The 16,057-nt window shown below is 43.1% G+C and overlaps 1 protein-coding gene across 1 annotated transcript in view; it reads left to right on the top strand.

The window, feature by feature from the left end:
* The first annotated feature begins 4,379 nt into the window (after positions 1-4,379).
* Positions 4,380-16,057, top strand: part of LOC150047204 (ATPase family gene 2 protein homolog A-like) — a 106,341-nt gene continuing 94,663 nt past the window's right edge. Inside the window, exons 1-7 of the mRNA XM_090356615.1 lie at positions 4,380-4,584; positions 6,148-6,262; positions 8,609-8,766; positions 12,277-12,335; positions 13,178-13,840; positions 15,137-15,266; positions 15,605-15,661. Coding sequence (XP_090212741.1) covers positions 4,424-4,584; positions 6,148-6,262; positions 8,609-8,766; positions 12,277-12,335; positions 13,178-13,840; positions 15,137-15,266; positions 15,605-15,661 — 1,343 coding nt within the window. The 5' untranslated portion in view covers positions 4,380-4,423. The remainder of the gene's footprint in view (positions 4,585-6,147; positions 6,263-8,608; positions 8,767-12,276; positions 12,336-13,177; positions 13,841-15,136; positions 15,267-15,604; positions 15,662-16,057) is intronic.

The raw sequence follows: 16,057 nt of genomic DNA, 5'->3' as shown, positions 1-16,057 counted from the left end.
AAGTATAATAGAATTGGTCTTTTTCAAAGGATAGAATGCCAAGCAAACCTAAAATTAAGTTTTAATGATTTTATCACTTTTCCTTAACGAATTCACTAACAATCCAAGAACAAAAATCTAAAGCACAGTGCCCCCTGGTGGTCACAACATGAAAGTTGGGACTGAAGGCTGCTCAGAGCATTTCATGATTAGGCAGTAGTCAGGCACTGTGCCAAGGGTTTAGTGTACATTAACTCAGGTGTTTGTCAAGGTCGCCACATGACTATCGAAATGAATGCCAGAGTTCACACAACCCCACTTGGTAGAACTGGGCCTGTTGGCCAGTCTGGACTGCAAGCAGGTCTTGGGTAGCTCCTGGGCCCTCACAGCTCTGTGAGCTCTTCCTAGGAAGCTGGCCTTGTACCTGAAGATGCTGCCCTCCACTCAAGAAATACTGGTGCCTGCTTTATAACACACCATCTTCTTTTAGAAATGTGTCGGTACTTGGGCTTGAACTTAGGGCTTGCATGCAGTCCCTTAGTGTCCCTTGATCTACTACTTGAGCCGCAGCTCTACCTGGAGCTTCTTGGCAGTTGGTTACAGATAAGTCTCATAGACTTTCCTTCCCAGGCTGGCTTTGACCTTTGCTTCTCAAATTTCAGCCTCTTAGGTAAGTAGGATTATAGGTGTGAGCTCCCAGCACCTGGCTTTCAGTGCCACCATTTAAGTTGCTAAGTTCCCATAACTCTGTAACACATACTTTAGAAAGCAAACTCGAAGAATTCAGTTTCTTCTTTGTGTTGCTCCCTAATGAGGCACTAGGCAAACTGTCAACTCAGCTCACTAATGAAGTCCATCTGCTGAGCTGGAAGAAATAAAATGGATGAACGTCCAACCACATTAGTTCTGCTTATCTGGCGTTTGGGACTGACCTGCAACTCCAACTTGATGTGTAGCATAGCCAGGTAATCTGCTGGGCCCTTCTCGCAGCCACAGAGTCAGAGTTGATGAATCTGATTCTGCATGGTGGAAGCGGAATCCCAGGGTGGCAGCTGGGGCTCTGGAGGATAGGAATGAGCAGCCATACCTGATCGCCACTGCTGTATCACAGCTAAAATAAACATAAAAAAGAATCTTCAATCACATGAATAAATTAAACCTCCACCCAGGGTGTTATACCTTCCATAGGGCCATCTCAGAATTGAGAAGCTTTGTTTCTTTTCTTTTCTTTCTTTGCTTTGTTTCTTTTCTTAAGAAAAGTACTGAGGTGTGAATCCAGGGCCTGGATGCCTGTCTCTTATGTTTTTCTTCTCAAGACTAAGTGCTCTATCTCTTGAACCTAGTTCCATTTCTGATGTCTTGGTTGTTAATTGGAAATAGGAGTCTTACAGACTTTCCTGCCTTAGCTGGCTTTGAATTGCAATCTTCAGCTCTCAGCATTACATGCATGAGTCATTGATGCCTATCTGAGAAGTTATCACAGTGCCGGTCTTTATATACATACCTCCTAAGAACAGCATGTGGTACTCGGTGGACACTCAGGACTGGCTCAGACTCTCCTACTTGTGCTTCCCTGTGTCTCAGGGAATGCCGCTGTGCCCAGCCATTGTACTTGTCCCATAGCTAGGAAAAGGGGTTGTGTTACAACCCCAGCCATTGTCCAGGCTGGCCTCACACAGCAACCTACCCATCTCTGTCTCCCAAGTAGCTAGGATTTTAGGGCTGAACAATGGCTTGGCTTAGGTTTAATTTGAGTTCCTTTTTATTTTCTTTTGTCTTTTCTGCAAGACACATAAATAGTTCTCTCTTACCTCCATCCCCACAGCTTACACTCATCCCTTGAAGTTTAGCTGATATACCAGATCTTTAACAAAAATCTTTCTCATATCATTGCTAAAATGCTTTCTATTATATACTTAAAAACCATGCTTATTATGATTACCAGGAATTCATAACTTCTTAGTTTCTCACCAGGTAGGGCCAGTTTAGTTTGACTTGACTACAGCAGAACTAGACAAAATATATTAATTGTTGAGGCTATATATTTATCTCACCTGGCTTCTGAATATTAACTGAATTAGTATTTGCTGGGTTTTGAAGAGAATGTTTAGCATTTACTAAGTGCTACAGAATGATCTAATTACAAAGTATAAGGAATAGCAAAATGTATAAATTATTTTCAAGTAAGTTATCTTTGACCATACAGATCCAGGAAAGCAGTGAGAATTTCCAGTGACCATTTTTTTATGCAAAGTATGTGACAAAACTTGGCCCTAGACCACTGAGCGTGTTTCCAACACCGGAGTAGATCATGGGATTGTGCTTTACCCACCTGGTTTCTGGCAAGTGCTATGTGTGCAATGAATATTTGTCTTGCCCACATACTAGTTCACTGAAGGTAAATTTATTTGATTTATATATTGCGATAGTAAGTCTAGGTGGGTTTTTTCAGCATCTACTAATAGGAGAAAAAAATGGAGTAATTTGCTTTGGGGGTAATGTTTAAATAATGAACTAGGCCTGGGAGTTTGGCCTAGTGGTAGAGTGCTTGCCTAGCATGCATGAAGACCCGGGTTCGATTCCTCCGTACCACATATATAGAAAAAAGCCAGAAGTAGTGCTGTGGCTCAAGTGGTAGAGCTCTAGCCTTGTGAAAGTCCAAGGACAGTGCTCAGGCCCTGAGCTCAAGCCCAGGACTGACAAAAAACCAAAACAATGAACTAAGAGTAGCTCCTTACTTGGAGGTGCTGACTTGACATACTGCTCAGGGCTGGGTTTCCCTACTGTGCCTTCAGATTCTAAACATCCTCTCAGAAGCCCTGTGAAAAGCAGGCTTCCTCCACCAAATCGAGCACTTCTCCCAGGAAACAAGGGCCTTCCAAGTCCAAGTGGGCTCAAGGCGCAGAGTCACGGGGGCGATTTCCAACGTCAAGAAAGCTGGACCGTTCTACAACCAGCAGCCATCTCCCGTTCATGAGCTCCCAGTTCCTACTGCTGTGAGCATGCAGAGCCCTTCTGGTTCAGTGAATCTAAGATCCTTCTGCTGTCAGCAAACTGCCCGACGGAACTAAGGCTTGGAAAATGCCAGTACACGACAACACGACGACCAGTTCCCCTGAAAGCAGGTAGCTGCTCATCTGAGGAAGCCGGCGCAGGCAGGAAAGCCCCAGAGAGGCGGCGCCCCACGATTCACCGCCAAACGGTGATGAGGACACCGCGCCCCGCCCCGAGCCCTAGCCCCAGGCCTGGAGCACCTAGGACTCGGGGCCTCCGGTCTCGCGGGCGTCGCCCCGGGCGCACCAGGAGCTCACACCCCTCGAGCCACACGCTGGACAGCGCGCCGGTCACCCCACGGCCGCCCAGCCCCCGAAGCCCACGCCGCAGGGAGAGGGGTGCTGAGTGCGTGAGCGCCGCCCGCCCGGCCCGGGCCCCGCGCAGGCGGACTTGCCCTGTAAGGTCGCCTGAAAGGCGGCCGCGTCCAGGTGGCCCAGCGCGCCGAGCTGCGTCAGGTGCACCGAGATGCCCCCGAAAATATCCGGCTCGCCCCGCAGCTCGCCGCAGCTGCCGGGATAGCACGAGTCCTCGCGACGCCCGACCTGGAGGGGAGCTCGACAGGCGCGGGCCAGCGCGGAGCGCCACGAGACCCCGCAAAACAGCAGCCTCATCTCGGAAGACCCTGGGCGCCCCGCTCCCAAGCCCCGCCCCCCGCAGGAAAGCCCCGCCCCGTTCCGTCCCAGTCGCCGCCGAGGGTCCCGCCCCCAGCTGCGGAAGGCTCCGGGCTCTGCCGCCGCGAGCCCCGCCCCCTCACAAAAGTCCCACCCCCTCGGCCATGAGCCCCGCCCCCTCCCGCCGCGAGCCACGCCCCCAACACCCTCGCGCGGGAGTTGGGTAACGGTAAACCTACAAGGAGCGCCGCCACACGGTCTGTTTGCAAAGCTGGCAGGATCAGTTCACTGCCTTTCCCGCTCTCCCCCCTCCAGTTAACTTAGTTCACTAGTTTAAAGCAGCTGACGGTGGTTTAGACACGCGGCAGGGACCATCTTCCAGGGAATGTTCACTAGAAGGCGATTCCACACACCGAAGCAGGCTTTCACAGTGAAATCCCGAGAGGGTCTCCCCGCTTCCCGGCCGTGGTCCGGAGAGCTGGGTTTTAGGGGACGAGCAGCGGGGAGGGGTGGTCAGTACCAGGAGATGGAACGAGGGCCCGACAGTGATGATAAACGTTCCCACCAAGCCAGTCTTTCTTTACAGCCCCGAGAACCTCGGCAGCACCGGTAGACACGACGCGTCGGGACCCTGGCTTCCGGCCCCACGCGCCACTCTTCCACGGATGACGGCAGTGGGCGGAGCCTCCTGACCTCTGCCCCGGAAGTTTTCTTCCGCCTTCTCCCGCGCGCACGTTGAACGGCTGGAAAGGTGGCCTCTCCGGGCCTGCGGTCGGGTCATGTCTTCCAAGAGAAACAAGAAGCGGCTGAGCCGCGGCGCGGAGGGGAGTTCGCCCTTGGCTGCCGCCGCTGCTGGGTCCGGGGATCCCGCTTCCGTCTCGGACGCTGAGAAGGCGGCCGGGACTCTGGTGGTCACGAACTTCCTAGAAAATGGTGAAGAGTTCGAAGGGGTCTGGAGGCCGGGGTGGGAGGAAGGTCGAGGGCCGTCGGGCCGGGGAGGCCGGGGAGTATAGGAGGGGGGGAGGTCGAGGGCTGAGGAGGGGAGGAGGGGAAGGTCGGAGGGGATGGGGAGGCCGGGGGAGGCTGAGGGGCCTTGGAGGCGGGGAGGAGAGGAGTTGGGGAAGGTTGAGGGGTCCTCGGAGGCCACCAATGCTTGTGACCTGCTGGAGGAATTAGTTGATGGGGCAGAAAATACGGTGGTGCTGTACTGCTGGAATGCAGGTGAGGTGAGTGGATGGAGAAATGGAACCGTAGTCCCACAGATAGGGATGTGTGGAAGTATTTGCGGGGAAGCCCCTGGTGTTTAAGTCCTGGCCCTGTGGTGACAGAACTGAATCCTCGGGTGCCAGAGAGATGTGACGACTCCTGGTCTTCACCTGTGACTGAAAAGCGTAAAACTTATTATATATTTAGATGAATCTGTATTAGCCACTTGTATTTTTGTATGCGCATTTTCTTTAACTCGCCTTTCTGCTTCTATAAACTTGCTTGCTGTAACCTTGAGGAATGCAGCAGCAGTTCTCCTGACTAATCTACAACCACCCACTTGCCCTTGGGCCCCAGACATTCCCGGATCTGGAGCATGAGTTACCCTTTGGCAGGGAGTATACACATTCTGGACCCTCTACCTAGGCCTGGAGCTAGAGATAGTGGCCATCTGGCACTAGGTGGGACTTGGGGGGGGGGGGCAGGAAACTAGGGCAAATGTCAACCAATCAGAAATCAGTCACCCTGGAGCTCCCCCTAGACCCATCAAAGCATGACAGCCCGCTGGAATGACCATTGATAAGTCAGGACCCTTTTCTGGCCTTGTATTGTGCCAATCATTTAATGGAATTATGATATGAATTTCCCCGTGTGATGTATTGATTTGTTGCCCATGCTTGCTGGGGCCTCGCCCCTACAAATGAATGTATAAGAGGTGTTCTAATCTTGTGCTCAGGGCCTCTGGTCTTCGCAGAGACCCATGCTAGAGCTCATTGCAGTTTGCATTGATCTTTGGCCTCTGGCGATACTTCCTGGGGGCTTCAAGTTTCTGGGCACAATATGACCTCTAGTAGCTGACTTAGAATCTAAGCTAAGAGACTGGCCACAGAACTTTGTTTAGTTCCTAATGAAATTTGGATTTCCTTCTTTTTACTTAACACTTCATAGTTAATACTTTGTAGTAAACCTTTTTTAGCTAATATGTTATTGTTAAAGACTCAAAGGATTTGGGTTTAAATTTTGCTAAGAGGAGTGTTTGATGACTGTAGCCCCATTGTACATTACCTTTATAATATATAATGTATATTATATATTGCACATATTATATTGCATAATAATTTAAAGAACCTCAATGGTTCATTAATATGCTTGAAATAAAGTTTTATGTATTTAAGTTTTAAAAAAAGTGTTGGGGCTGTAATTTTTCTAAGATACGGCAAGTGCATTTATGTTATTTTCATGTACATCTTCATTTATGAAGTAGTAGTAATTGCTCTTCCTTCATAGTGGATGTCAGAGTTCCTAAAGCTTTCCAGAATTTTGTTGTTCACCTGGGAATCAACACCATGAAGTCTGCAAATCTATGTATAAGTCGGCCAGTGTTGCTTACCAGTCTTAATGGAAAGCAAGAGGTAAGAGGCTTTTGTTTTGATTTCCTCCTCACCCACCTCCCAGTGCTGTGCATTGAATCCTGGGCACTCTTTACCACTTGAGCCATATCCCCAGGCTATTTTTTGTTTGGTTTTGTATTTTGTTTTTTGAGGGTTTCATTAACTTTGCCCAGCTGGCCTTGGACTTCATCATCTCACACCTGAGTAGCTAGGATTACCAGCATGTGCCTTTTTCATTTTTCCCTCCTTCATTCCCTCCCTCCTCCCTTCCTCCCTCCCTTCCTTGAATTACAAGTAAGGACCCTTTTTCCTCTTTTGTTTTGGTACTGGTTCTGTGGCTTGAACTCAGGACCTGGGCATTTTCCCTTTGTTGTTTTTTTCACTTTTTCCTTTATTTTTGTTTTTTCCTTATCTACTACTTGAGCCACAGTTCCACTTCTGGCTGTGTGTATGTGTTGTGTGTTGTGGTGTGGGTGTGTGTGCCCGCGCGCACACGTGTACTTAAATGGAAATAAGTATTTCAGAGCCAGCCTGGACTTTTCCTGTTTGGACAAGAATGTCCATGCCCTGGCTTTGAACCACTATCCTCAGATCTTAGCTTCCAAAATAAGTAGTGATCACCAGAGCCTAGTCCCTTGCTTATTTTCTTGGTTTGTGATTATTTGGGATGACTCAGATGTTGTTTTGTCACACCAGCAAGAACAATGAAAAATAAAGTTTTCAAAAACATTTTTATTTAGAACCTGTCTTACTTTGTTGTCTATGGCTATGCTGGGAATGGTAGCCCCTATAATGTCATGTTGAATGACACCTTTTCTCCAAGGAGTTAGTGCATAGTTCTTTCTCTTTCTCCCCCCCCCCTTTTTTTTTTTTGACACTTTGGCACTAGTGGCTCATGTTTATAATTCTAGCTACTCAGGAGGCTGAGATCTGAAGATCAAGGTTCAAAACCAATCCAGGCTGGAAAGTCTGTGACACTGATTTCCAATTAACCACTAAGAAGCTGGAGGTAGAGCTGTGATTTAGGTGGTAGAGTGCCAGCCCTGAGTGAAAAAGCCAAACTAAGTTCAGATATACAGTAAGTTCAAGCCCTAGTACTTGCACAAAAATTCAACAACCAAACTATTGAAAAACAAAAACCAAAAGAATCTTTACTGTCTCAGTTTTTAACTGTTTGTCTTTGCTGCCCTGTATTTTAGTCTGATACTGAAGCCTAGAATTAATTGTTCCTTATATTGGAAAAACTTGGCTTTCCCTTGTTTACCTCTCTTTCTCAGCTGTTCTTCTGGAAATGTTTTGCAATCCCTTGTCTGCTGATAATACATGTCATTTCTATTGTTCTGGGTTTATACTGCATTTAAAAAAAAGAATCCTTGCTAGGAGCAGTTGCTCAGCGCTCATGGCTCAGCTTGGTGACTCATGCCTATAATTCTAGCTACTCAGGAGACTGAGCTCTGAGGATCAAGGTTCAAAATTCAAAGCCAGCCCGGCACAAAAGGATCTGAGACTCATCTCCAATTAACTTCTAGAAAAAAAACAAAGTGGGGCTTGGCTCTAAGGTAGAGAGGTAACCTAGAGCTGAAGAGCTCAGGGACAGCACCCAGGTCAAGTTCAAGCCTCATGACCCACACAGAAACACACACACACACAGAATCCTTTGCTTTATCTTGTGGAAGGTGGGAATATAAATGAGTGAACTAGCCAGAAATCCTAGCTCCTTAAGTATTTAAATTTGATAAGCCAGGTTCTGATGACGCTTTAGTGCTGTCTTTCACTATTTCCTGGATATAACTTAAGTTCAAGGCTAAGTTACCCCACAAATTATCTTGCTTTGAATAGTTTTCTGATTTTTCATATCACTTGTAATATCTTTGCCTTCTTTCTTAAATCTACCTTTTTTTTTTTTTTCTTTTTACCAGTCCTGGGCTTGAGCTCAGGTCCTGAGCACTGTCCTTGGACTTTCTCAAGGCTAGAGCTCTACCACTTGAGCCTCAGCACCACTTCCAGCTTTTTTCTATGTATGTGGTACCGAGGAATTGAACCCGGGTCTTCATGCATGCTAGGCAAGCACTTTAACCACTAGGCCAAACTCTCGGCCGTAAGTCTACCTTCTTGACTAGGGGCTTATTCCTCACCTTTATAAAAGATACAGTATTTAGTATGGTAATTTTATTTGTGAGTGTAGGGATTCCTACCTGTACTTGATCTTTCTGTAATGTGTGTCAGATTATTACTGCCTTCAGGATAGGAGGAAAGGACTTTGTTTTATAAATTCCTGTGCCACCTGGGTTGATTAGAATCTTCCTTATAAATTCAGGGTGTCTAAATATTTACTCGCTAATCTTTTCCTTTTCTCTGTGTTGGCAGGTCTGTATAGCTTGGCCAGTGGCAGGATTTCCTGGAGGCAAGGTTGGCCTGAGTGAAGTGGCACAGAGGAACCTTGGGGTGAAGGCTGGCGATAGCACCCGGGTACAGCCTCTTGTGGGTGCTCTTGTTGCGGCTGAGGAAGTGGACTTATCTCTGAGGTTGGACTCATATCTTTGGTGACTGTCTGGATTTGATGTTGCCTCATAGAAGGATGATGAGAGTCACCACTGAAAACCACACATGTAATTTGTATTTGCTAGTGGTCATACTTATGTAGAAATGAATTATCAACAAGTGAAATGGATTATCTCGGCTATTTTATTTAGTCAGTGTATCTAAAATGTTAACATATGTTAACGTATCTAACAAGTTATTTGTCAAGTGTTTTAATTTAAGCCTTTTTCAGAATCCAGTGTGTATGTTAAATTGTGGCAGATAGAGTTTGTGTTAGCAATATTTTCAGTACTTGCTAGGCACATGTGGTGGGATATAGCACAGACTACATGAGCGTGCTCTAATTTATGCACTGGGGGTTCTTAGGTCCTGTGAATAGGTTCTGACAGCTAAGAGGAATTATTGTTGATAAATACTTAGGATTTTTTCATCTGGGCTCATAGTAAAATCTCTTCTTAAAATTGTAGCTTACTGTGAGGAGACAATAAACAACTTTTAATTGGGACTGCTGAAGGTTAACTGTTTGTGGCTCATATCTGTAATCTGGCTATTCAGAAGATTGTGATTTGAGGATTGAGATTCAAAGCCAGCTCAGGCAGAAAAGTCCTTGGGACTCTTATCTGTAATTAGCCATCAGGAAGCTGGAAGTAAAGCTATGGCACAAGTAGTAGAACACCAGCCCCAAGTGCAAAAAGGCTGAGGGAGAACACAAGGCCCTTAGTTCAAGCTGAGTATTCAACCTAGTGCAACAGAAGTCATTATTAGAATTTTAAATTGTTCCTTGCCTCCACTTCCATCTTCTTGATGGCCAATCTCTGTTATGTTTTCCTGGGCTGGCCCTGATCTCAGATCTCCGCATCCTGAGCTAGGATTATGGCTTGAGTCACTGGTTCCCAGTTTGACTAAAGTATCTTACCCAGTTTTTCCAATATTCTGTGTATATCACGTTTGTGATTTAGTTTGTGTATTTAAGTCTGATCAAAATCTTTAAAATAAGTTCTTCACACAGTTTAGTATCATTTTAATAATAAAATAAGTTCTTCACACAGTTTAGTATCATTTTAATAATAGTTTCGTGCAAGATGCACAAAACATTTTCTTGTCTTGTCATCGTCTTTTGATTTTTTTTTCCGCTATTTTATATCCCTAATTTCAATTTTAGCACGTATTTTCCTTTAAAGTCAGGAATATGCTTTCAGGGCATAAAACCAGCAAAAGAAAATGCAAAAGCAGAGAGGGAAAAAGAAGGTATGCTTTATATGTATCACACATACACACACACATACATACATATATACCTCTGTGTTCAGAATGAAGATACATGCGTTTGCCCTTTTTTCTTAAGATTCTTCTAGGTATCTATGTTTACTGTCTCCCTTCCTCCTTTTCCTGTGTAGCTCAGTATAACATTAAACTCAAATTCCTCCCAGCTCCTGAGTTTTGCAATTACATGTGTACACTATCATACTTGGTTCTTTTTTTTTTTTTTTTTTTTCTGGCTTGTTGTGGGGCTTGAACTCTGGGCCGAGGTGCTGTCCCTGAGCTCTTCAGCTCAAGGCTAGCACTTGACCGCCTGAGTCACAGTACCACTTCCAGTTTTCTTGTGGTTAGCTGGGGATAAGAGTCTCATGGTCTTTTGTGCCCAGGCTGGCTTTGAACTGAGATCCTTAGATCTCAGTCTCCAAAGTAGCTAGGGGTACAGGCCAGTGGCCTGGCTTCACACTTGCTTCTTTACTTCCTTTTCCTCTTTTCCCCTTCTCGTTTCTCTTCTGCCGGGGCCAGCCGGCAGCGAACCAGGGTTCTCAGATTGGGATTCCTGAAATAGGGGGCAGGCACTAGGAAAAAATAGAGACAAACAGATGGGATTCGGGCAGGCTACAGCCCAAATCAGGAGCCACAGCTTAAGAAGCCTGTAGCCCAAGACTAGCCCAGTTTATTTCCAGTTCTGACCTTAAATACAATTCTTTAAACTAGGGAACTGCCAGGGGCTACATTCCTACAAAGAGTATCAAGTCTCAAATAGGTTGAATGAGAAGCTATCAAGTCCCAAATAGGTTAAATGAGAAGGTATCAAGTCCCAAACAGGTTAAAATGAGAAGCTATTGACACAACCCAAAATCATGATAAGAGCTTACTTCCTTGTGTACTCAGTTGTGTGGGTCCAAGGTCACTGACCCCACAGTCCATCCCCAACACTCTTCCTTTCCTTATTTTTTTTTAAACAAATGAAAAGGTGGACTTAATATGCTTTGTATTTCTGAAAGTAGTATTGCTTAGAATAAAGATGAGTCTTCAAATTAGGCTATATTACAATATGCTCAGTTGAGTAGATAATTGTAGTCAACTATTTTAACCTGTGAACCAGTTTGACCTCTTCAGTAGTCAAGTCTTTATGATGCTTGTGGTAGAGGACTATATATTTAAATGGAATCTTGTCTTTAAAAATTTCATGTTAGAAAGTTACACTTTTAGTGTAGACAAATAAATTGCTAGCTCGGAGAACTAATAATTTTAGTCTCCTAAACTTCTTAGTTGAAACCAAAAAGTTTTCTTAGTAATGTGGAAGCTCTTTGTAGTTGTAATAATTTACTATACACCCAGTTTTTTAAAAAAGCAAAACTGTATTTGTACTATTACTTTTTTGTGTGTGGGTTGTGGGGCTTGAACTCTGAGCCTGGGTGCTGTCCCTGAGCTCTTAAGCCAAGGAGCTACCCCTTGAGCCATAGCTCCACTCCTGGTTTTCTGGTGGTTAATTGGAGATAAGAGTTTAGGATTACCGGCTAGAGCTACTGCGCCTGGTCTTACTATTACTTTAGTATCTTTTATTCATTGCATAAAGTGGTTAAAACTTGCTTCAGCCTTACAAACGATTAAATTTAAACACTAAGTTCAGATATACTTACACTGTATCTAAATACACATGAGCATATATGCATGTGTGTTAAGGTTCGAAAGGAATTAATGTTTTAGAAAAAATACCTACTTTTCTATGTTCATTGTTTTCTAATACTTATTATTTTTGTAAAAAAGTATCAAATGAAATTGTTAAGCTTTTATATCCCACTATTGGATTCTATCTTTAATTGATTTACATGTATGTATTTATATTTTGTTCCAGTATCAGGCCTCATTTTCTTGCTGAGTTTTTTTGCTTATGCCTATATTCTGCCACTTGACCCATGCTTCCAGCTCAGCATTTGGCTGTTTAATTGGAGATGGAGTCTCACACACTTTTTCCTTGGCTAGCTTTGAACTGTGTTCATCCAGGACTAGCCTCCTGAGTTTGTAGGATTACAGGTGTGAAGTACTTGTATACTACCCTTTATTTTTAGGTAAAACTGATTTTGAAAAATATAGTCATCCAAAATAGTATGAATCATTTATTTTCAGATCGCAAAAGAAAACGTTCTTTTGATTAGGGACTCATATACACATGTCATTTTATACCACAGCTTAAAATATACTTACCAGTGATCTCTGTCCTCCTTTTGTAGTGATGAAGACCAGGGAGTTAGTGAAGAAGGCCTGGCTAGTTGTATTCTGAGGAAACTTGGTGAGACTAATATTTTAAATTGTTTTTTAAAGTTTTGAGCAGCAAGTAAAATGCCCCTGGGATCTTGTAAATACAGATTTTTTTTTTCAGAGTACTTTAAAAATGTTTCCCTCAATGATTTGAAATTCTTTTGAAACAGAATGTTTTCCCATTAAGTTGACTGTCAGTGGAGCATTGACAAGAATATGTGCTTGCCTGTGGATTAAAAAGGCGTTTTTTGGTGATAGTGGGGATTGCCTGAGTTTACCAGGCAGGCACTCTACCACTTGAGCTATGTCTAGGGTTTTGATGTAATGCCTGGGCTGACTTGAGCTCTGATCCTCCTTTTTATGGTACCTTGTGTTAATGGGAGTGACAGGCAGATCCTTGCCATAACCAGGCACTGATTGAGATAGTCTCATGAACTTCTATGCCAGGGCTGACCTTGACCTGATAGTGCCTTCCCAAGTAGTTGAGGTTACAGGCTTAAACGACTGTGCCCATCCAGGTTGAGACTTGTGAACCCTGTACTTTTTATTTCTGTTGAGAAACATTTAGGAGTGTTATTTAGGTGTACTGTTACCATTTTAGCTTAACTCATTGGTGAATGTAACCTCCTTACTATTTGTTGATATAGTTGGTAGAATTTTAGGTTCAGTGAGCATAGAAGATTGGAAAGAATGTTTTCTACCTCTAATCGGTGCTATATCATAGAGGAAAATTAGGTCCTGACATTGACTTTATTAGTCCTGTAGCTTTGACTTAGTCTTTCCAGTCAGTTTTGTCCATTGCAAACAGTTGCTATTAAAATGGTATGCTGGTTAAAAAGTGCTAACATGAATATCTGATAAATTGTTTTATAGATGGCAAGGTGGTTTTACCAGGCAACTTTTTATATTGTACTTTCTATTTACGACTCTGTAAGCTGCAAGTATTACAAGTGAAAGGGGCAGATGGCATGATCTTGGAAAGGCCGCAGAGCAACTCTGCCACTGATTCCCAGGAAGTGGTCTCTGAATGTCCCACCATGGAATCCAGCAGCCTGGATATATCCTTCCAGCTAGGCCAGTTAGTTCTGGAAGAGCCCCAGAGTCCAGCCTCAAAAAGTACTTGTTGTAAACCTGTAGTGGACACAATTGTGAACACAACCAGGGATACTTTGTTGGATGTTGCACAGAGCTCTGGAGACGGCAGTGGACTTGGACTGGAAGACATCACAAGGCTTAAAGGTGGTTCTGAGTCATCCAGAGAAGGAAATGAGCAGCTCATCAGTGGAGAAAGATGGCTGAAATCTGCCAGCCTGGGACCAAAATGCAATACTGATATTTTTTATTTCATTTCTTCAACAACAAAGATCAATTTTACAAAGACTTGTCCAGATTTAAAAGAGCGTCCAGATTTAAAAAAGCAAGATGACCGATTCAGAGTGACCTACGACATGATTGGAGGCTTAAGTAGTCAACTGGAAGCAATCCGAAGAATGATTGAATTGCCTCTCAAACAGCCTGAACATTTCAAGCGTTATGGTATAGCAGTTTTTATTTATTTAACCAGACTTATATTCAAACTTAGAAGCAGCTGGCCAATTTTGCGTATCTCATGATGGTTCACTCTTTTTTCTGTATTTCTGGAGGGATAGAATGGTTGAATGAATTCATTGCTTTGGGCTATGACAATGGAATGTGTGTATTCCCTTTGCTTTGTTCTCAGTTGTAATGTGTTTTAGTGACAGTTTTAGCCCTTCACATATGCTCACAGTTGTTTATAATGAATCTACTATAATTATTTTCATATTACATGAGGTGGAATGACTAAAAATTCTCATGTCAGTGGTTGTTAAGAAAATGCAACTGCATGAAAATCTTGTTAGACTGAAGTAGATGAGGGTATGGTAGTTTCTTCTAGGTCTTTTGCTTATATTTGGTACATGGTATCTGTTTTTTCTCCTGAACCTTCATGGAGCTTGAACTCTGGGCCTGAGCACTGTCCCTGAGCTCTCTAGCTCAAGGCTAGCACTCTATTCCTTGAACCACAGCATCATTTCTGGTAGTTAATTGCTGCTAAAAGTCTCATGGACTTTCCTGTTCCAGGGCTGGCTTTGAACTGTGATCCTCAGATCTCGGCCATCTGAGTATCTTGGATTAGAGGCATGAGCCGCCAATGCCCAGTGTAGGTTTATATATATATATATATATATATATATATATATATATTTTTTTTTTTTTTTTTTTTAGTTATGTTTATATTCTCCAAGATGGCCACTTTTAAGAAAATTGGAATTGCTGTCTGTTGCTGTCTGGATTTTGTGTTCTGATAGCTGAACTGTGTTGTGTGGAATAGGGTGCATTGTAGCGAGATACCTAGTTTTTTCCCATCATGCTTTCTCTGGCTTGTAGTCTATAGAAAAATAAAATATCATTGATCAGGATCTTTTCTTGGAAGTAAATGAAAAGATCTAATTCATTTTAATTTTGTGGTTTTTTTTTTTTTTTTCTTTCTGTTTTTGGTGCTGGCTGGTCCTGGGGATTAACTTAGAGGGCTTAGATGCTGTTTCTAAGCTTTTGTGCTCGAGGTTAGTTAGTGCTCTGCCACTTGAGCTACAGCTCCATTTCTGCTTTTTTAGTACTTAATTAAAGGTATGAGTTTCATGGATTTTTCTTCTGGGGATGTCTTCAAACCACAATCCTCAGATCTCACCCACCTGGGAAGCTAAGATTACAGGTGTGAGCCACTGGCACTCAACTAATTTTGTGATGTTTGAAGTTGTATGACACTATTTCTAAAAAGCCTAGTAATTCATTGTTCTTTCTTGTTACCTCTAGGAATTCCTGTTCCTAGAGGAGTGTTACTCTACGGTCCTCCAGGTACGGGAAAGACTATGATTGCCAGAGCTATTGCTAATGAAGTTGGAGCTTATGTTTCTGTAATTAATGGTCCTGAAATTATAAGCAAGTAAGTAAGTGCATGACTTAATAAAGTCAACTCTCTTTTTGCTTTTAAATTGGCTGCATTCTGGATATTTCATACATTGGAATACCCCCTCACACATGTATATATACACATACATACATATTTGTCTTAAAATATATAAAGTAAATAATATATGTTAAAATGTTGTAGTTGTACTCAGGGTTAAATCCTAAGTAGCTCCAGGAAAAAAGTTTGGAAAGTAATTTTTGAAAGTAAGTTTCAAATTTCTAGATATATTATTACTCGGTTTTTATAGATAATGCTTATAGATAATGCTTTAAAAACAAAAACAGTCCTCATTTATTTTTATTTTTTAATAGATTCTATGGTGAGACTGAAGCAAGATTACGTCAGATATTTGCTGAAGCCACTTTGCGGTAGTGTGTATTTAAAAATTTATTTATTTTTTTTTCAAATTAATAGTCAAGGTTGTATTAATGAAAATAAGAGACTAGCACTTTATGCAGCTAACAAGAAGACAGTGACAACTATGGCACTGATAATATATTTAATGACATTTTCTTTTAGTTTGTTTTTACCTAAAATTGTGAAACTTTTCTTTTTTTTTTTTTTTTTTGCCTGTCCATATGCTTAAACTCAGGGCTTGAGTGCTGTCCTTGGGCTTTCTCAAGGCTAGGGCTCTACCACTTGATACCACTTCCAGCTTTTTCTATGTGTGTGGTACCAAGAAATCAATCCAGGGTCTTTGTGCATGTTAGGCAACCACTCTACCACTAAGCCAAACTATGCCACTGGGCCACGCTCCTGACCCC

Source organism: Megascapheus bottae, chromosome 23 (assembly GCF_031878675.1).
Source record: "Megascapheus bottae isolate mThoBot1 chromosome 23, mThoBot2.hap1, whole genome shotgun sequence".
Taxonomy (NCBI): domain Eukaryota; kingdom Metazoa; phylum Chordata; class Mammalia; order Rodentia; family Geomyidae; genus Megascapheus; species Megascapheus bottae.
The sequence above is the reverse complement of the archived record's forward strand: the minus strand, read 5'-3'. Positions and strand labels throughout refer to the sequence as shown.